The sequence below is a fragment of the Physeter macrocephalus genome, chromosome 8 (assembly GCF_002837175.3).
Source record: "Physeter macrocephalus isolate SW-GA chromosome 8, ASM283717v5, whole genome shotgun sequence".
NCBI lineage: Eukaryota > Metazoa > Chordata > Mammalia > Artiodactyla > Physeteridae > Physeter > Physeter macrocephalus.
In genome coordinates, this window is record NC_041221.1 from 3,586,769 (window position 1) to 3,608,839 (window position 22,071).

At 46.1% G+C, this 22,071-nt stretch overlaps 1 protein-coding gene across 1 annotated transcript in view; it reads left to right on the forward strand.

Moving 5' to 3' along the window:
• EVA1C (eva-1 homolog C) overlaps positions 1–22,071 on the forward strand; it is an 87,750-nt gene that overhangs the window by 44,372 nt on the left and 21,307 nt on the right. Inside the window, exons 4-5 of the mRNA XM_007100600.4 lie at positions 2,985–3,137; positions 21,698–21,841. Coding sequence (XP_007100662.1) covers positions 2,985–3,137; positions 21,698–21,841 — 297 coding nt within the window. The remainder of the gene's footprint in view (positions 1–2,984; positions 3,138–21,697; positions 21,842–22,071) is intronic.

Below are 22,071 nucleotides of genomic sequence, written 5' to 3' on the forward strand. Positions count from 1 at the left end.
GGCAGGCGGACTCTCAACCACTGCGCCACCAGGGAAGCCCGGCAGGCGGATTCTTAACCACTGCGTTACCTGGGAAGTCCTTAAGCATTGTTAAAGAGGAATGCATCGCACACAAAGACCTCTAATTAGGAGAATTTGTTGCTGTTGTCCTTTAAGCAGAGTCGTGGTTCTACCTCTACCCAGGCTCCTGGGTGAACCATCCAAACCCACAGAGATGTTGGCAACCCGTTTCTGGAAGGCTGCCCACACTCTAACCCAGCTCTAACACAAATTCTAGTTCTCTAAGAAAAGCAGCAATTATGTTAATGGTCCCATTGTTATTAGAACCCAGAAATGTCACTCTTAGGTGACAGTGAATTAGTACATTCCCAAGGAACCAAAGGACTCAACATCATACGGCGGTAACCTCCAAGCACATAATGTGACACTCCCAGGCCCCGCCATTCCAGGAGATGATTTGCCCATATTCTGGGGACAGAAATCACTGGAGGCCGTACATGGGAGTGTCATGTTACTCTGGGTGAGTTTGGCTGGTACCGAGGCTGGAACCTTTCATGAACGTGTCTTAATAAATCAGAGCGATGGGGGCTACAAAATGCATTTCATGACATGCCTTAAAAAAGCTCATCTAATTTTTTAAAATTCTGATAAAAAAAGAAAGAAACCATTCCTGTTGAAAAGTTTCCAGATTACAGAGATAAGGCTTGCTTTTCGTCCTGTTTTCTCCCTTCTCCTTTTTGGCAAGCTCTGCCAATGGAAGGCAGTTCACCAAAAATTCTTAGCATTTTTGGTATTATTCTCTTTTGGTGTGTCTACTAGGCCCTCTGTTCTCCATCAAAGGCCGTTGCTCACGCTGGACCTTTGAAGTCAGGCAATATTTCGGTGTTGGTGGGATTTAGTGTTTACTCATCAAAAGCACTGAAGAGCTCATACCCGTGCGGATATGACTCACCGAAATCAAACCCTCCAATGTCAAGGTCAGACACAGTGTTCTTTTTATTTAGAAAAAGAAAACAAAACTTTTCTTGGCTCTAAGTTTAAACTGTTATATTAAGATTCCAGTGAGTGGGTAAAGGGCCTCCTAAACAATTTGCCTTGTCATCACCTGACTTTTCCCTCCTCTGATGGGTCCTCAACTACGTTCTCATACTAAAGAGGATGAGGATTCTGTGAGCATCTGTAACCTGGTTTCTGCTCTGCACCTTTCATTCATGAATCTTCCCATCATCATGTTTTAAAGAACCGTTGCTCAAGTTTTCCAGCACCAGAGCTGATGGTAATCTTGAGATCCCAAAAGTTTTCCTTCAAGCAGTTCAAAAGTTTGGCCTCACTGCTCCTTCTCTGTTTTCAGGAGAAAGGCATGGGAATTGACAAGTTACCAAAAGGTGGCATTTCTATTAGGAAATTATTTTCTTTCACGTTTTAAGTTTAGGACTTAAGCATCAGCAGTTCCAGGATGTGAAGGTCGCACCGGCCACCGTTGCCCTGATGTTTACGGCTCACGGCCCACGGGCCCAGCCGCTCCGCGACACGCGGGATCCTCCCGGCCCGGGGCGCGAACCCGGTTCCCCTGCATCGGCAGGCGGACGCGCAACCACTGCGCCACCAGGGAAGCCCCACTGATACATTTAAAGATCCTAGAACAAGGCCTAAGTTCAGAGAAGGTGCTCAGTAAACATCCGCTATTGTTATTTTTAAAATGTCTTTGTTGAGGTGTAATTTACATAGCAAAACATTCACCCATTTTAACTGTACAATTCAATGATTTTTCGTAAATGTACTGAGTTGTGCAGCCACAACAGTCCAGCGACAGAACATTTCCATCATCTGAAAATATTTCCTTGTGTCCATTTGCCATTGTCACTTCATGTCCCCAACTCTCAGCCTCAGAAGACCACTAGTCTTCATTCTGTCTCTAGAGGTTTGGCTTTTCTGGATAGCTCACAGAAATAGAATCATACGTTAGGTAGCCTTATTGTGTCTGCAGTGTTAACTATTATTACTTTAAAAATCAAATCATTATTAAACATTTTAGTCAATTGAATGGTTTTTGGGGACACTCTTTTAAAAAAAACCAATGAACTATATTTTCTCCAGGGCGCATTTATTATGTGAACTCTGTACGACGTTGCAAAGGGAAATTTCACTGTGGTACGCGGAATAAACAAATAAACTTTTCCTAAATTCTTTGGGAACAAACTATAAGCTGGAATCGTCCTCTCCTAGGACCCACGCCAGCCCAAGGGCCCGTTGTTCCTGGATCACCAGACTTGGGGCCAACTCTTCATACCTCTTCAAAGAGGGATTCTTTTTTTTTTTTTAATATTCTTTTTCATATTCTTTTGCATTATGGTTTATTACATGATATTGAATATAGTTCCCTGTGCTATACAGTAGGACCTTGTTGTTTCAAAGAGCGGTCCTTTACAGACACTGTGCCTTGTTTTTTTTCCTTTCCTAGACAAGGAAATAATTTACTTTCCTATCATTTCTCTTTCTCTTTGTAAAAACACAAACGGAATACTAGAACGTTATGAAGTTGGGTGGTGAGGTTTAGCGAGACTCTCTCCTGAACTTAATCTTCCATCAGGTGATTCCTGGTCTTTACCTGTGTGAGTCCCAGTATGGCATTTGAGAAAAGGCTCCCTTCGATTAAGGAATGTGGGACCTCAGGTGGGGACAGAGAGAAACTCCCTTTATGGCCTGTCCCAGGACCTGGTACAGGGAGCCCTGCTGTCTTCTCCCTGGCATCTCTCCTCCTCCGTTTGGTCCTTAGTGTAATTCCTGGGTCTTTGCACTTGTTGACCCTCTTCCTGCAGAGGAATTTGCAGGGTCAGAGAGCCCATGGCAGGCAGGGCCATCCCGACTCTCCCCTTCCCGGGGTGCAGCCCCACGGGGGATGGGACCTGGCCGGGACGCGGGCAGTGCTCACTGATTCCTTCTGAGGAAGCCGATGGTGCCACCGATTTTTGTTTCTGCTTCAGATGAATTAAAAAACAAAACAGTGTGTGAAGACCACGAGCTGAAACTTCACTGCCACGAATCCAAGTTTCTCAACATCTACTCAGCGACCTATGGCAGGAAGACCCAGGAGAGGGACGTCTGCTCCTTGGAAGCCACGTGGCTCCCCCCCTTTGGTATGTGTCTTTATGTGGCTGTTCTCAGGGTGCTGTCGGAGGAGATTAGGGCTCCGGGCCCTAAGGAAGGAGGCCACGCGCTGGCTGGTACCTGGACTAGAGGGAAAGTCAAGGGCAGGGGAAACCACCCCCCAGGGTCCTATCTCCCTTTGCCCCACCTTCTGGAATCCTTCTGTTGTTCAGTTAGTCTACACCGAGTATTTACTGAGCACCTGCTGTATGCAGGGCCTGTTCTAGGCATGGGGGAGTCATCAGTGATCAGCACAGAGTCTACCTGGAGCTGACCTTCCAGCAGTGGATGAGGAGGCAATGAGAAAGCAGATAATAAATGAGCTAATGTGTCGCACTTCAGGTGCACATAAGCGTTAAAGGGAAAAGCACATGAGGACGGGAGGGAGGGAAGGCCGGTGAGCACGCAGAGGATGCTGCAGGGAGGCACAGTGTTGTGGAGTGATGCGTGTGCTGAGCAGAGACTCGGAGGGGGAGAGCCTGCAGGTCCTGGGGACGGCGTCCAGGTGGGGAGAAGAGCCCATGCTAAGGCCCTGAGGCTATGTTCAGGGTGGAGAAGAACTCAGCGAGTCATTCTTAGAAGTCCACAGTTTGGAGCTAAGATGATGGCCCGACACGCCTGAGAGCTCCACCCTTCAAAGTCACCCTCTATTATTATTAGGGTTCTCCAGAGAAACGGAACCAATAGGAGATAGATAGATGGACAGATAGATAGATAGACGATAGGTAGATTGATAGATAGATAATTGATAGATGGATAGATAGATGATAGGTAGATAGATAGATAATAGATGGATGGATAGATAGATGATAGGTAGATAGATAGATAACTGATAGATGGATAGATAGATGATAAGTAAATTGATAGATAATTGATGGATAGGTAGATGATAGGTTGATAGGTAGGTATATAATTGATAGATGGATAGATAGATGATAGGTAGATAGATAATTGATGGATAGATAGATGATAGGTAGATAGATAATTGATAGATGGATGGATAGATATATGATAGGTAGATAGATAACTGATAGATGGATAGATAGATGATAAGTAAATTGATAGATAATTGATGGATAGATAGATGATAGGTAGATTGATAGATAGATAATTGATGGATGGATAGATATATGATAGGTAGATAGATAACTGATAGATGGATAGATAGATGATAAGTAAATTGATAGATAATTGATGGATAGATAGATGATAGGTAGATTGATAGATAATTGATAGATGGATAGATAGATAGATGATAGGTAGATAGATAATTGATAGATAGATGGATAGATGATAGGTAGATTGAGAGATAATTGATAGATGGATAGATAGATGATAGGTAGATTGATAGATAATAGATAGATAGATAGATAGATAGAATGATTTCAAAGAATTGGCTCACACATTTGTGGAGGTTGGCAAGTTTGAAACCTGCAGAGCAGGCTGGCAGTCTGAAAACTCAGGTAAGAGTTGATGTTCAGTCTTGAGTTTGAATTCCGCAGGACAGCAGGCTGGAAACCCTGGCAGAAGTTCTATGTTGCAGCCTGGAGAAAAACTCCTTTTTCAGATGGCCCCAGTCTTTGCTCTTAAGGCCTTTCATGGACTGGTTGAGGTCCACCCACGTTATGGAGGGTGACCTGAATTACTCAAAGTCTGCTGATTTACTGTTAGTCATATCTTTTTTTAAAAATTGAAGTATAGTTGATTTACAGTGTTTCAGGTGTACAGCAAAGTGATTCAGTTATACATGTATATATATGGGTGTGTGTGTGTGTGTGTATATATATTCTTTTTCAAATTCTTTTCCATTATAGGTTATTACAAGATATTGAATAGTCCCCTGTGCTATACAGTAGGTCTTTGATGTTTGTCTATTTTATATACAGTAGTGTGTATCTGTTAATCGCAAGCTCCTAATTTATCCCTCCCCCCCTTCCCCTTTAGTAACCATAAGTTTATTTTCTATGTCTAATGTTAGTCATATCTTTAAAATACCTTCACAATAACATCTAGACCGGTGTCTGACCAAACCACTGGTCACTGTAGCCTAGCCAAAATGACACATGAAATTAACCATCACACGCCCCAATCTGCGGTGGCGAAACGGCCTCAGCTCCACCCGCCGTGTTTACCAGAGAGAACGGACCAGTTGTGAAACGGCCCAAGAAGTTGCACTTTATTCATCAAACCTGAAATGAGCTCCTTAATGTGTTAAATTGCTGCAACTGATTCCTGGATCACATGTGAAATTAAACATTAATTTAAAAAAAGAAGTTTATACATAACTAATATCTTGGATCTGAAAAAAAAAAAAAGAAGAAGAAGAACGTAAAGTGACCTAGCTACACAGGCACACTCTCAGGCAAGGCTGGAGAGAGAACCAAAAAGCAATTCACAAGGAACACATGTCACATGTGTCTCCGAGGCCCCTCGCCCAGCGTTCGGGGAAGGAAGGCCCTTGGGTCGGGAAGGTAGAAGGTCGTCTGAAGGACAGCCGAGACAGACAGCAGAAGCAGACCGAAGTGGGCATCCGGCCACTCTTAATTAGCTTCCGTCTTAACAGGCTTGCCTGCCACGTGGGCAGAGAGACCCTTGTGAGGGTGGTTCCTGCTGTCTGTCCGTAGTGCCCGGTGCTCCAGCAAGTGACTTGTGAGTTTGGAAACTCCATTCTCCCTCTCATATAACATCTGCCCGTGTTCACAATGTCTCCACCCCCTCCTCCCTTGTTCCTGCTGCTGCGTTAGGTCAAAGGACCATTCCCTGGTCATCGCAGGAGTCCCCCGTCCCTAGGTATGGCTTTCTCCCCTGGGTGGCCGGAGGTACCTTCTAGGAGGCCAATCTGATCACTGCCCTCCTGAACATCCTGCAGGGGCTCCCTGTATTATCTGGTTTGCTTAGCTGGACAAGGCACCCTTGGTGATCTGACCGTTTTCGACAGAAAGGGACTCCACTTCTTAATATCAGTGTGGGACATCCCATTTCTTGGGCTCACTGAGTCTAGCTTAGCCATGTGTGTTTTGGGAGACAGCAATAAGTAACATCTATCGTAGGACTGAGCAGAGATCTATCTTCTTTCGAACATCTATCTTCTTTTGAGCAGAAGTTGGTCAGCCAGGTAGGTAGATCTGTGTGCAGGCTGAATGACTGACGTTCCGTACGTCACTGCCTTAGGTTCCTGGGAGGTTGGATGGGAGTTGGGTTTAAAGGGAAGAGTCATCAGCCAAAGAAAACGTTAGCAGACCCCGTGGTTAGAAGACAGGTTTCCGGGCTTCCCTGGTGGCGCAGTGGTTGCGAGTCCGCCTGCCGATGCAGGGGACGCGGGTTCGTGCCCCGGTCCGGGAAGATCCCACATGCCGCGGGGCGGCTGGGCCCGTGAGCCGTGGCCGCTGGGCCTGCGCGTCCGGAGCCTGTGCTCCGCAACGGGAGAGGCCACAGCGGTGAGAGGCCCGCGTACCGCAAAATATAAAAAATAAATTAATTAATTAAAAATAAAATAAAAGACAGGTTTCCATAGAGAGTTCAAGGAATCCTCAGGTCAGCCGTGAATAAGCCTTGTTGACTCAGGAAAGGTCTGTGAATGGGAGACTGTGCCCCGTGCTTGGCTGTTCAGTTTTTAAGTCCTGAGCCCTGGCCGAGCCACATGGCGAAGACCACCTGCTCATCGCTCTCCCCCCTCCCTCCCCCCCTCAGTTGCGAGCTTCTGCCCGTGGCCCCTTGAGTACCCGTGCGGCTGAGTATCAAGCTCTTCACTGCATTCATGAACCACCACCCAAATGCCAGAGATCTTCTGGCCTTGGGCTCTGCAGTGCGAAGGGGTCCCAGGGAACGTGAAAGGGTCCTTGAGGGTCCCCCTTCATCTCACCATCTCGTGCGCCCTACCCCTCACCGTCTCGGGTCCCCGTTCATCTTGTCCCCCAGCCTTACGTGGAGGCCGCCGGTTTCACCTTTCGGGTTAGCACTTAAGGGCAGAACCATGCATGTGTGCAGAAGTAGGACCCCCTCGCTGCCTGTGCTGATTAATTTTCTTGATCTAACTGAATGCTTAGAAATACTCCACTCCTAGGCCCAGGTAAACTGTACGTAAGGGTTTTAAACTGAATTTGGCGTGTTCGCCCCACAAAAATCATCAGTTTTCCCTCTGGTATAAACACTAGTATCACCCACTTTAAAAAGCACCCTCTTTTGACCCCATGTCTCCCATCCACTGCGTCTGCAAGTCCTGTGGGCTGTCCCCGTACCCAGTATCCAGCCTGTTTGCTCCCAGCCTACTCGGGGCTTCTCTCACCTGGACCATCTGGGCTGCCTCTTGACTGGTCTCTGGCCTCGCTTCTCGATTCCATACCCTCCCTTAGCCCCTTCTTCACTTAGCAGTCAGAGGGATTTTATTTCAATCAAATCAGATCACATCCCCCCACCCCACTTAAAGCCCTTCACTCTGTCTGCTGTAGAATAAACCCAGTCTCCCAGCTGCGGTCCGCCTCTCTCTCTCCTTCCTTCACTACCTCTGGAGCACTCCACACTCATTCATACCCCAGGGCCTTTGCACAAGCTCTTCCTTTGGTCTGGAATCTCACCCCACATCTTTGCATGGCCAGCTCCGTCTCGTCATTCCGGAATCAACTCAGACGTCATTTCAGAGAGGTTTTCCGAGGCAGCCTGCCAGCACGGCACCTTGTCCCTGCCATCCCATTCGAGCTGTCCCCATTTGATTGTCTTCATAACATGGAAATAGTCACTTATGTGCATATGGTCTCTCTCCCTTGGAGAAGGTCAGCACAGCAGAGGAGATGTGTCTCTTTTTTCCTGAGCAATTCCCAGCAAGCAGAGCAGAGCCTGGCACAGAGCAGGTGCCCATGTGAATCTCGAGCCCTGTGAATGAATCAGAGCCCCGGCTTCCTAAGTGAGGCACCCACACTGGCCTCTGGCAGGTGGATGGTTGCCGGCCTGGAATGTGGGCCTGGTGTTGTCACAGCTTCCAACCTCTCATGAGATGCTGGGAATCTGAATTTTTTTTTAATGTGAAATTTTCCAACTTTTAAAACACGTGCGAGCCAAACAAAACATGCCTACAGGCCACATCCGGTCCACGGGCCGCCGGTGTGTGATCTCTGCTCTCAGTTCCAACTTATTACTGCAGCTGGGCCTCAGCACTTTGAAGAAGGAGAAAGGGCTGTTTATTTTTAACCCCGGAACCTGGCATGAGCTTGGGAGGATGGTTGCCTAAAGGCCAAGTGGTCGGGTCTCACCCTGGGCCTCTGAAAGGGGATGTGTGTGCTTTTACTCTTGCATATAAGCTAAAGTCTGGTGCAGCCCCACAAGCTCAGAGTCTGGGTACCCAGGGCAGCTCCCCATACTCGGTCAGAAAGCAGAGCGGAGCGGGGCTTTATCACTCAGGTACCCAGCAAGAGCATTTCCAGTTCTTTCTAAAAGATAATTGTTGTGATGATTTTTGTTCTGCACAAGCACCGTCATTGTATTGAACAGAAATAAGAAAAAGATTCAGCCACAGATTTTTCCCATCAAATGAAAAGATTTTTCTTTTCAGGATCTCTTCCAAGTCCTGGTGTATGATGAGCAGAGAACAACTTTTACATAATGGCAATTCTGAAGTAGATACATTTGAATTCTGCTTTGAAATTTAACTTTATATCATGGGTGGTTTTCCACGCGACCAACAAAATCCTGACAAAGTCAATCACTCTCTTGTTAAAGGGATACGGTATATACTTTACTTACCCATTCCCTGGTGGCTGTTTCATTGGTTTTTTTTTTTTTAATTAATGAATTTATTTTTTGGCTGCATTGGATCTTCGTTGCTATGTGAGGGCTTTCTCTAGTTACGGAGAACAGGGGCTACTCTTCATTGGGGTGTGAGGGCTTCTCATTGCGGTGGCTTCTCTTGTTGTGGAGCACGGGCTGTAGGCGCGCGGGCTCTGTAGTTGTGGCTCGCGGGCTCTAGAGTGCAGGCTCAGTAGTTGTGGCGCTCGGGCTTAGTTGCTCCACGGCATGTGGGATCTTCCCAGACCAGGGCTCGAACCCGTGTCCCCTGCATTGGCAGGCGGATTCTTAACCACTGCACCACCAGGGAAGTCCCTATTTCATTGTTTCTGATTTTTAAACATCATAAACAATGTGTAGGGAACCTGTGCTTGTAGCTTTTTCTTTCCTCTGGATTATTTCCTTGGGATAAATTCCCAGAAGTTTTACTCCAAAAGAGGGCATGGGCATGTTTACAGTTCTTCCCATGTACCACCAGGGGTCTTTCCAAAACCTTTTTGTACCAGTTTATATGCGTAAACAGCGACGTAGAACTGTGGGTTTCCCTGCAATTTTGGCAGCATTCTGTATGATTTTTCTTCATGTTTCCAAGTTAATAGGCATAAAATGGCCTTTCTGTATATTTTTTATTGCTTTTCTGTGTTTATGAATGACCTTGAACCTTTCCCCTTGTTTTTGTGGTTATTGTATTTGTGCTTGAACACACTGTGTCTCTAGCCTTTGTCCTTTTGTTGTTGTTGTTGAGATCTTTATTTTTTCCATTAATTTTTACGAGCTCAAGACAGAGTAAAGATATGAACCCTTTATACATTTTTTTCTGCTGGAAGTTTCCCATGCCACAGTATATTTCTTTCTGACCTTGTAGTCTGGGTTTGCTATATAGGGCTGGTTGCGTCTGTGTACTTCATACGTAGGATAAGTTCAAGGGGAATGGGTTGAGTGGTGGTGAAGAGGGGGACGACCCTGGTGGGAGCTGGGCAGGTACCTGTGGCCCCCAAGTCGTGGTGTGACGCCATCATGCTCCCACAAGCATCCTCAGGGCTGCCCAAGGCCTGGCTGTCAGTACCTCCCATAGTGGGACCCAAGCTTCTACTGGACATTCCCAAGGATATGAGGGTACTCATGCTGTCCTCGGCAAGGCCTCCGGGTCTGGGCTGGGAGGAGGGCGGGCAGAGCCTCCATGTTCTATGGGTGATACTCTAAGCTGGTCCCATCTGGAATATATCAGGGCCGGCGCAGCCATGGTGAGGCATTGGTCACACGCCACACCCTGGCCTTGAACAGGGCTTCCCAGTCTTCCCACATCATCACACACAGAGGGGTAAAGGGAGGCACTGCCCATTCCCAAAATCAAGAGTCCAAGGGAAGCCTGGAGGCCTGAGGAGAAACATTCGGCGTACCTGTGTGCATTCACTGATTTTGGGTTTTTTTTAATTAATTAATTTATTTATTTTTGGCTGCGTTGGGTCTTTGTTGTTGCATGCGGACTTTCTCTAGTTGTGGCCAGCGGGGGCTTCTCATTGCAGTGGCTTCTCTTGTTGCGGAGCACGGGCTCTAGGTGCACAGGCTTCAGTAGTTGTGGCACGTGGGCTCAGTAGTTGTGGCTCACGGGCTCTAGAGCACGGGCTCAGTAGTTGTGGCGCACGGGCTTAGTTGCTCCGTGGCATGTGGGATCTTCCCGGACCAGGGCTCGAACCCGTGTCCCCTGCATTGGCAGGCAGATTCTTATCCACTGTGCCACCAGGGAAGTCCCTGCATTTACTGTTGAAGTTGGGAAGCTCTGCCTTGAAGATGCACTCGGCTCAGGGTACAAAGGTTACTGATGCTGGGCTTCTCTTCAAGGCCCTTGGACGTTAACCATCTCCTCAAGGTCCTCCCAACTATGCCCACTGCCCAGTCCCAAAGCTACTCCTGTAGTTTTAGGATTTCCTTTCCCCAGCAACCCACTTCCAAGTATCTAAATGTGTATTTGTTTTCTTTTTAAAAAATGTTTTTTTATTAAAGTATAGTTGATTTACAATGTTGTGCCAGTCTCTGCTGTACAGCAAAGTGACTCAGTTATACACATGTAGACATTCTTTTTTACATTCTTTTCCATTATGGTTTATCACAGGATGTTGAGTATACTTTTGTGTACTCTACAGTAGGACCTTGTTGTTTACCCATTCTAAGTGTAATAGTTTGCATCTACTATATTTGTTTTCTACTGCAGAGTAATGAAATATTCCCAAATTTAACGGCTTAAAACAAAAATGAACATTTATTACTACACAGTTTCTGTGGGGCAGAGATTCTGGGGTACCCTAGTTGGGAAGTTCTTGCTTAGGGCCTCATGGTGTCTCATGGTTGCAGCCGGCATGTTGGCTTGGGCTGCAGTCATCTGAGGGCTGGAGTTCCAAGGTGACTCACTCATATGGCGGGCGACTCAGTTATACACATGTAGACATTCTTTTTTACATTCTTTTCCATTATGGTTTATCACAGGATGTTGAGTATACTTTTGTGTACTCTACAGTAGGACCTTGTTGTTTACCCATTCTAAGTGTAATAGTTTGCATCTACTATATTTGTTTTCTACTGCAGAGTAATGAAATATTCCCAAATTTAACGGCTTAAAACAAAAATGAACATTTATTACTACACAGTTTCTGTGGGGCAGAGATTCTGGGGTACCCTAGTTGGGAAGTTCTTGCTTAGGGCCTCATGGTGTCTCATGGTTGCAGCCGGCATGTTGGCTTGGGCTGCAGTCATCTGAGGGCTGGAGTTCCAAGGTGACTCACTCATATGGCGGGCAAGTTGGTGCAGGTTGTTGGTGGGAGACCTTGGTTCTCCCCACATAGGTCTCTTGAGTGTCCTTGAGACATGGCAGCTGGCTTCTCCCAAAGCCCAAGATGCAGAAGAGCAAATGGAAGCCACACACCATCACCTCCACCCAACTCTATGGGTCTCACAGACCAGCTGATTCTTTGAGGGAGGAGGCTACACAAGGGTGTGAATTCCAGGAGGTGGAGACCATTGGGGGCCATCTTGAAGGCTGTTATGGGCTGAACTGTGTCCTTGTAAAATTCCTGTGTTGACGTCCTAACCTCCAGTACCCTCAGAATTGTGACTGTTTGGGAAGATGGGGCCTTTAAAGAGGTGACTAAGTTAAACGGAGGTCATATGGGAGGACCTTAATCCAACAAGACTGCTTATAAGAAGGGGAAATCAGGACAGGGACACACACAGAGGGAAGACCATGGGAGGACGCACAGAGAGGTCAGCCATTTGCAAACTAAGGAGAGAAACTTCAGAAGGAGCCAACCCTCCTGACATCTTGGACTTCCGGCCTCCAGAACCAAGAGGAAACAAAATTCTGTTGTTTAAGCCACGCAGTTTGTGGTACTCATTACCACAGCCCTATAAACTACTACAAAGGCTGACCATCACAGCTGTCAAGCAAAAAAAAAAAAAAAAAAAAGAGCGGCAAAAGGCTGATGACCACGCCAGCTGTCAAAAAGTGACGTTTTACTGTCACACAGGTTCAAACACAGATAGATCTGGTGTCTCTTCTTGAGGGTGGTGACCCAAAAGACATTCCTGAAAGATCTTAAAGCAAGTCAGATCCCTCAGAACTTACGGCTCCTCTTGGGACTTCCCTGGAGGTCCAGTAGTTAAGACTTCCCGTGCTTCCAATGCAGGGGGCGTGGGTTCAACCCCTGGTCAGAGAACTAAGATCCCACATGCCGCGTGGCATGGCCAAAAAATTTGAAAAAAAACAAAAAACAAAAAACTTACAGCTCCTCTAGTGGAAGAGAAACTGAAAGAAAGGTATGGAAGTGATTGATCAGTGCTGGTTCCAGAGAAACACCCGTGAAGCAGCATCCTAACACAGAAAGGACTGAACCTTCCCACAGACCCGGGCATGAACTTAGGAAAGCAGGCCTCCAGAAAGCTCCCTTGGCTGGGCCTCCACTATGGGACGTCATTTCCTGCTGCAGCTACATTTTCTGAGTGGGCTCCAGGGATTCTATTTCCTTAAGAAGAGAATGAGAAAAACGACACAATGGACGTCAAAGGCTGGGCTTAAGGCCACCCCAAGGCCAAGTGTGGGCAGGCCTGGACTTTTCAGCCAAAGATCAAGGTGCCAGGGGTTCCCACTGCCAAGAAAGTCTCTTAAGAGCAACCAGCCTAATTACCTGAATAAACACAGGTTGTAAAGAGCGATTCACTTCAGTTTCAGTGTTAAACAGTAGCCCCCCCACCAAAAAAAAAAGTTGAATATCTTGTTATCACATGTATTGGGGTGGAGGGTAGTTTGCCAGGCAGAGAGGTGCAAACAGAATCAGCCTAGGAGGGAAATAACCACTTAAAAAAAAAGAATCCTGCCAATGGTTCAGAGCTCAGCATCAACAAGGAAATGGTCAGACCTGAATAGGACCTGAATTATCTTGGGCCTCTTCCTAAAAACACACTGTGGGTTCTTTGCTTCTCACCAAGATAAATGCTTTCACTCCCAGGGTAGCTATGAGTGCAGAAGCATATGCGTCTGTAAAATCACGCTGGTCACAGGACCTCCTGGGTCCAAGAGGATTGTTGTCTTATGAATGGGAGTCTCTTCCCCCCCACCCTTCCTCTGTTAGTCTTAAAGAATATGGTCAGGCACATGTCCTAAGAAAATATAAAGTTTCCAGGGCTCTTATACAATTCTGGCAAGAGCATGGATTGGTACAACTCTTCTGGATAATGGTTTGGTGGTGTGTATCAAAAACTTTAACATTCTGAATGCCCTTTGACAAAGCAGTGTACTTTCAAGAATTAGAAACTATCATGCCGGTGTGCAAATATTTATCTCTAAAGATGTTTCACATAGAATTCTTTATAGCATTAAACAATGGAAATCATCAGAATGTCTACCAGTAGGGTATTGTAAATACAGCTGATACATCCATAAAGTGAGAATCTCCACAGCTCTTTAAAATGATGCTTATGTTAAAATGTTCACAAATATATTAATAAATGAGAAAAAATAGCATACAGAGTAATGTGTACATGATCCCATTGAGGGGGAAGGACATTTAAACATAGAAAAGTGACTAGAAGGATGTTCTTTAAAGGTTAACCTTTTTTTCTTATTTGTGGGATCTACTGAGGATTTTTATTTTCCTGGTTTAGGCATATTTGTGATTTTCAAGTTTTCAACTACAAACATGTTTTTATTTTGAAACAGAAAAAAATAATAGTTTACAGAAAAAAAATAATAGTTATTATAGGACTTCTAAGAATAACTTCATAATTCATACTGTTACTTCTTCACAATGTAGGTCGCTTATACAGAAATCATACAGCGCATTCTCAAATCTCTTTGAGATTTAAGGTTTTTTTTTTTTCAACTGATAAATGTGCTCGGAGAAGAACCCCAGATAATAATGAGGCTCCTAAAGACAACAAAAATATTCACAATCAACCCTGTGCATCCACAAAGTAATGAAAAATAATAATAAAAATAAACTGCGGGTACTGGGGAGAGATAAATTAAGAGTTTGGGATTAACAGATACACACTATATATAAAGTAAGTAAACAACAAGGACCTACTGTATAGCACAGGGAACTATACTCAATATCTTGTATAATGATAACCAATAATGGAAAAGAATCTGAAAAAGAATATATATGTATAACTGAATCACTTTGCTATACACTTGAAACTAACACAGCATTGTAAATTAATCATACTTCAATAAAAAACTTTTTAAAGAAACTGGAAGAAAATTCAAAGGATACATCTTTACTCCTAGGTAAACTTTTCATGGCTTCTGGGGCAAACTGAGTTATACAAAAGAATAGTTTATCATTACATTTGCAGAAAAATTTACATTTCTGAAAAAAATCGCCCCGGAGACCATCGTATTCAAAAGCTGTCTTCTATCCAGACATGAATTTTATTTTTCCTTTTAAGAAAGTTCATTTTGTATGCTTTCATTTCAAAGCAATGTAAACTCAAAAACTTGGAAAGTATCTTAAAATCAATAGGGGGAAAGAAAAAACTTTCCCATCAGCCAAAAATATCCCGTTACCATCTTGGTGATTCTCCTTACAATGTTTTTAAATTTTTGCCTATTTGCAGGTTAAACTTTAATATTTAGGTCTGATTGTACCATATGCTTGTTTTCACTTAACAGGACCAAAGAAGGCATATAACTTAGACTATAAATTAAGTCCCAAAGGCCTTTTGCAGAAGTACCATTTTCCCATCTAACATAAGTGGCGTGATGTCAGTGACGGTATCTGACATACATTGTGTGCTGGCATTGGACCGTCTAAACGTAGCATTTGTGGAATGGTCACACCGACCAGTAAGTCAGCCCCGTAACTTCATTGTCCAGCTGAGGAAACAGGACTAGCAAGGGGGCTGAGGTACCCACTGCCCCATCCTCCTCCTCACAGCTGCTACAGACAGAGGGTCTTCTGGACTCTTAACCATAGGAGGTATTCCATTCAACCTTAGAGACAGCTGGTGAGAACAGGTCACGTTTATGTGGGCTTTGACTTCTGCAGTTGCTTCATACAAATCTCACAGAGAGACAGTGAAAAAGATGTTCCTCGTGCTACGCAGGAGGGACACAGAGTCTCGGTGAGTTGAGCAGATACCAGGTGCTGGGCAAACAGCAGAGAAACTCCCATGCGCTCCAGGAGCTCTCATCCAATGAGAGATCCAGGCACAAAAGCAGCTAACCTAACCCAACACAACGCACCGTAAGCAACACAACTGCCCACCGCAGACCCCAGCTCCGTGCAGCAGCCCTCTCCGTGGGGCATCCCCCTTTGTGCTCTGGGAGCCATTGCCCTTGCCCCTTAGGCTTGGGGTGGCAGCATCTCACTGCTGTTCCTTGCCCCGGGGTCCTGCACCATCCTTCGAGGCGTTCACATCCCATTCACACCTTTGTAAAGTCTCTTTATCAAGCTTGCTTTACATTGTCCGATTTGAGCGCTGGGTGGCCTGCCTGAACCCTGACGATACCCACTGCTCACGTTACTATTCTCACGTACTTGATGCTCAGGCATTTAAAACATTTCATTCCATCTTCATTGGCTGCTTGATTTGCTCTGTTTACTTTTCTTTCATTCATAAGAATGCACCAAATTAGGTCTAGCAAGATGCCTCCTTTAGACTGGAGTATTCAGAAGCAGTCAGAAAAAAGATGGATCTATTCCAAGCCAGAGCAAGTTGCAGAGAAGAACTGACCCAGGGACCAACAGGAGGATGACAGCTTCCTGAAGCCCCTCCAGGCAGCTTTTCTCCGCACAGATTTGAACTCACGGATCACACCCCGCCCCCTCCCCCCACACACGTACCAAACACATTCTAAAGCCAGATATATGGGATGTTTGCATTCCCTGGTGTCCATGCCAGCCCACTCATTCATTCATTAAATATATCATTGTTGGGTGCCTGCTGTGTGCCCAACACTCCAGTGATCAGGCATCGTGGAATTGGACTTAGCAAAATAAATCAGAACCTTCATGAATATATTCAGATCAAGTGCTTTTATAATAATGTTCCTCACCATTTGTTGAGATACACATATTTTTGTTTTTATTTTTAGAAGATGTTGGGGGTAGGAGTTTATTAATTAATTTATTTATTTTTGCCGTGTTGGGTCTTCGTTTCTGTGCGAGGGCTCTCTCTAGTTGTGGCAAGCGGGGGCCACTCTTCATCGCGGTGCGCGGGCCTCTCACTATCGCGGCCTCTCTTGTTGCAGAGCACAGGCTCCAGACGCGCAGGCTCAGTAGTTGTGGCTCACGGGCCTAGTTGCTCTGCAGCATGTGGGATCCTCCCAGACCAGGGCTCGAACCCGTGTCCCCTGCATTAGCAGGCAGACTCTCAACCACTGCGCCACCAGGGAAGCCCGAGATACACGTATTACATACATTTAGATATATCACAAAAATATGTACATGTATATTCACACATACACACATACATATATACATATATGTTTGTAGGGTCCATATATTTTTATATGTGTGAATATATAATATACACATATTACATAAACAAATATATAACTTATATATTTTATATATGTGTGTGTGCATATATATATGTGTGTGTGTGTATTTATTTAATTTAATTGTCCTTTCCTCAAGATCATTGTCTTTCCAGCTTTGTGGTGTTTACCACAGATCCTTCCTTTCTTTTTTTTTCTTCCTTTTTTTTGGTTTAGCCATACCGTGCTGCTTATGGGATCTTAGTTCCCCAATCAGGGATTGAACCCACGCCCTCAACAGTGAAAGTGCAGAGTCCTAACCACTGGACCTCCAGGGAATTTCCAAACAGATCCTTCCTTTCAACTGGACTCTTTCGCGGATCTCTAGTTAACATAAGAGATGGAGGTGGAGCTTCCCTGAGCTGTGAGCTTTCCCACCTTTCTCTAGGTGCGTGTCCCGGTGGTACCTCCGGCCGGTTGTGGATAGAGGCCCATGCGCTGGGTGGCAAAGAGTCAGGGCGACGCTCAGCAGGCCTGATGGAAGGGGAATGGGGACCAAAGATGCCTTCACGGAAGACAGTCTGGGGCCAAAACCATAGACCGATGAGCCTCTGAGAGAAAAGGGTCAGAAAAAGAGAAGCGAGCGTCTCTAGTAAGAGACAAATTCACGGCCCAGATAACCTGAAAGGCCGACACCTGGAGACAAGGGCTAAACACGTGAGTCAAATGGGCTAGCAGAGCATCTGACCCAAACAGCTGTCAAATAAGTAAATGGTAGTTCCTCTTCTGAAAGCACCGACACTCGAACTGTGTTCCAGAGGACCCCAGATTCTGAGGAGGTACCCCAGGGACGAGCAGCCATCCAAAGGTGGGAAAGCTCACATCTCATCTTTGTATATCTACACGTATAAAAATATACGAAGCGTATATATATATATGGGCCATATAAACATATATGTATATATGTATGTGTGACTATATATGTACATATATATATATATATATGTACATATGTGTGAATATATGTATATATTGGGTTGGCCAAAAATTTCATTTGCTTCCAGAAATTTCATTCGGTTTTAAGTAGCAATAAGACATACATTTTTCATTTTCACCAAGAACTTTATTGAATAACATATTCACTAACTGAACGGACTTTTTGGCCAACCCAATATATGGTTTCTCTTGCTTCTGGTTCCATTTGAGTCCTTCTTGCACCCCATTTCCACTGGCCTTTGTGCACCCCTGTACCCCACTGCTGATTTACCCCTTCCCTTCTCTTCCTGAGGAATCTATTTCAAGACTTTCTTCGTCTGAGCACCTGGTGGTGAGGACATCCGAAGCAGGTCTCCAGAGCCCAGGGGGAGTTTCGGAAGGGATGGAGGTTCTAACCTTACCTTTGTTCTTTTGTTCTGTAATCCTTTGAGCATCAGGCCCCGTGGAAGGTGCCGGGAGCAGGAGGTGCCCATCTAGTCTGGAGACAGACTAAGGAGCAAATAAGTAGAGCTGTGTGACAAGAGCTATGCAAGGAGCAGTAGAGTCAGAGAGAAGGAAACCGCTAACTGCAGCCTGAGGGGTGGGAGCCATGGCGAAGTGACTGCTGAGCAGACAGAGGGGACGCGTGTTGCGAGCAGGCAAGAGAGCATATGCAAAGGTACAGAGACACGGACGATGACAGCCTGGCCTTCTGGAGAGGCAGGGTGCTCTGCCGGCTGGGGATACAGGCTGCGGTGGGAGAATGGCAGCCAAGGAAGCTAAACGAGGGGAGAGGAGTGAGTCTCATGGGGGTCTGTACGCGATTCTGAGGGGTTGGACTTGATCTCTTGGTCGGGTGGGTGGGGACCAGATCTTAAGGAGGAGAGTGAGAGGATTGGAAAGAACATTCTGAGGGCAAAGAGGAGAAGCATGGGAAGTGGAAGACAACGAGGGAGGGAGACCGGTTAAAAGATTTCCTGCAAGAGTGACAGGGTTGAAGCTGAAGCTGCAGCTGCGCACTGAGGAGGGATGGTTCTAGCACCGAGTATGAGACCGGGAGGACGCTTGGGGGACGCAGCCGGGGCTTCTGCCCGGGCTGCCTAGAGGATGTCGCAGCAGCGTGACTGACAGCAGGATGTGGGAGAAAAGCAAGCTGAGGTTGGGTCGCTTGGGTGTTGGTGGGGGAGGGGAACATGGTGGATGTCACGTGAGGAGTGAGAGGTTCCTGCGGAAACAGTGAAGGCAATCCATTATGGGAGCTGGAAGCGGTCGGGTGCCCAGTTTTCCGATGCTCCAGGTGGACGTGGGCCCAGACGGCGTGTGCAGGTGCAAGAAGAGAGCCCAGGCTGATGAAGGACCTCCTGTGGGGCGAGCAGGCCTGCAGGCGGCTCTGGGATGGAACAGTCAGACAGATGGGGGAGAAGGGCACCAGGCAGCCAAGGTCAGGGAGGAACCCTCCGGCAAGAGGGTTCAGGCACCCAGAGTTCCGGAGATGGGCGAGGATTAGGACCGGCCGCATCTCTCTGCTAGGGCAGTAGTAGGTCCCTGTGCTCTGAGGGAAGGGACCCTTGTCAGGGTGTGTTGAGGGCCGAGGCACATTGAAGAACGGCTGGGACGTGGGTGGAGGGAGACACAGCGGAGGTGGGGGGCATGGAGGACCTTTCCAGAATCCTGACTGTGAAGGAAAGCGATAAGGCTGGAGAGAGGTTCTGGGATTGGACTGCAGGGGTTTTGTTTTTACAGGGTAGAGGAGTTTGTCATCTGTAAGGCATGAACAGACAGCAGAAGAAAAGTCCTGTGAGGGGACTGCCCTGGCGCGCCAGTGGTTAGGACGCCACGCTTTCACTGCCACGGCCCGGGTTCAGTCCCTGGTTGCGGAACTAAGATCCCGCAAGCTACGTGGTGTGGCCAAAAAGAGAAAAGTCCTGTGACTGGGGTTCCCTGCCGCTGGGCCCCTGTGCTCTCCCGGAGACCAGCTTCATAGCGTCAGCCCTCGGGCTCTGCGGGCATGCACGTCCCACGGGCATCTCAGGATCTGAAAACTTTCTGGAATGGTCCTTCCCCTCTGAAAGGCAGAATGGTTTTTTATTTTGTTCTGTTTTATTTTAATGAATTTACCATCTCGTCCTATATATGTAATATAAACAACCTATTAGATATTAACTAACCTATTATAGATTATATAAGCAACTTATGATACATAATAATATATCCTATCCTACATATAGTCTCTCTAAAATATAAGATAGTATAATAAACAACCTATCGCATGGGGTTGTTGAAACATTGTATCAGTTCATATATAAGTGCTGAGAGCAGAGCCTGGCAGAATGTTAGCTGTTATAGTGAGCTGAACTTTGCAAGGTCTCTAGAATTCTCTTCTTCTCCATTCCCTTCTCTTCCAGCCCTTAACTCCTCCCAACGTGTATTACTAAAATTGCTTCCAAACTAGTCTCCCTGCCTTTGGTTCCTTTTCTCTCCCAGGGCATGCCATACACTGTCCGCAAAGGAAGTAGCATCAGGGCGTTTTTTAGGCTCCCTGTTGCTTGCAGAATAAAGTTCAAACTCTTTAGCCCAGCGTTCCGAGGTAGCTTGGTCCTGCTCCATTTTGCTTTTCCGGCTCATCTACTGCATCTTCCTTGCCCACGCCCGCTATTCCAGCTCACGCTCAGCCCCTAGACTCCCACGAAGTGCTTCTGGCCCACTTGCCTTGGTGTTTCTACCTTTCTCTCTTTGCCTGCCTCTGTCCAATTCATGCCTCTTCTCCCATGACCAAGCCCCTCTCCTCCATAAAGCCTGTCTTGACCGCTCCGCTCCCCGCAGCAATCTCTCCTGCCTCCGACCCCATCACCTCTTGTCTGGACCGATCACTGCTGACGCTCACTCTGTGTTTCACATTATTAGCCATCAGGTTAATGTGGGTTTTGTCTCTCCAGCCCCATCCGACATCCTGCAAATGCAAGACAGGCCTCTTCTGACTTGTTTTTCAGACGGTACCAAGCCCAGTGCCTTGTCCTCCGTACGTGTTCAATTAATATTGACTCATTGTGATGGCATCGTGCCAGGATGCTGAAAACCATGTCCTTATGTTTATTCATCCATCTATCCTTTTGTTCACTCATTCATTCGTTATTATTGGATTTCCACAGTGGACCAGGCTGTGGGAATTAGATAAGGAACAAAATAGAAATAGTCCCTGTCCTCATGGAGCTTATGTTCACACAGGGGAGAAGGAGTCTCAAAATTAACCAATAACTAAAATATTTCAGAGAGGTAATGCTCATAAAAGAAATACGAATCTAGTATATGTATAACTGATTCACTTTGTTGTAAAGCAGAAACTAACACACCATTGTAAAGCAATTATACTCCAATAAAGATGTTAAAAAAAAAAAAAAGAAACAAACATGAATCTTTATTCAATGTTCTACATGTTTTGCCTCTTCTGTATGCAGGGCCCGTTACCTGACTGGGGGGACAGGGGCAGTGCCCAGTGCAAGATGCAAATACAGGGCCAGGGGCAGTGCCCAGTGCAAGATGCAAATACAGGGCCCCTTGTCCAAAACTACGTAAGGATTTCCGGCCAGTGACAGCAGAGCATTAGAGCAGTCTGCTTAAAGTAAGCCTTTCCAGGCCTGCCTGTGTAGTATTGATACTTAGCCCATGCGGGGTGCTTTGATGAGACAGAAAATAATCAGAGAAACAATCTCCATGAGATGTGAAATCCAGCTCAGTATACTTATTTACAGAAAATAACAGAAGCTACATGGTGGCCATACATGGAATCCAACTAACAGGAAGTTCTTGATGTTTTTTGCCTCTCAGATTGCTTGTCTTACTCGGCTTTGCAAGTATTATCCAGGAGGTGTTATGGGAAGCAGAGATGCAAAATTCTCGTCAACAATCACCATTTCGGAAGCCCCTGTCTTCCAGGAGTGAAGAAATACCTCACTGTCACCTACGCATGTGGTAAGAATCCACCCTCCACAAGCTGCTTGGAGACCCTGCCTCTTGGGGAGGTGGTGAGCAAGTGAAGAGAAGGAGTTTTCCAGCAACAAACCATTGCATTCACTCTACCCTGAAACTGTGCTGTCATCCCAGATATTCGCGAGCCTTTTCTCCTATCCCTTATCCTTGTTTATGACATTCGCCTCAGATAAGCGATCGAATTGTCTCTGGTCCACATTTGTTTTAAAAGT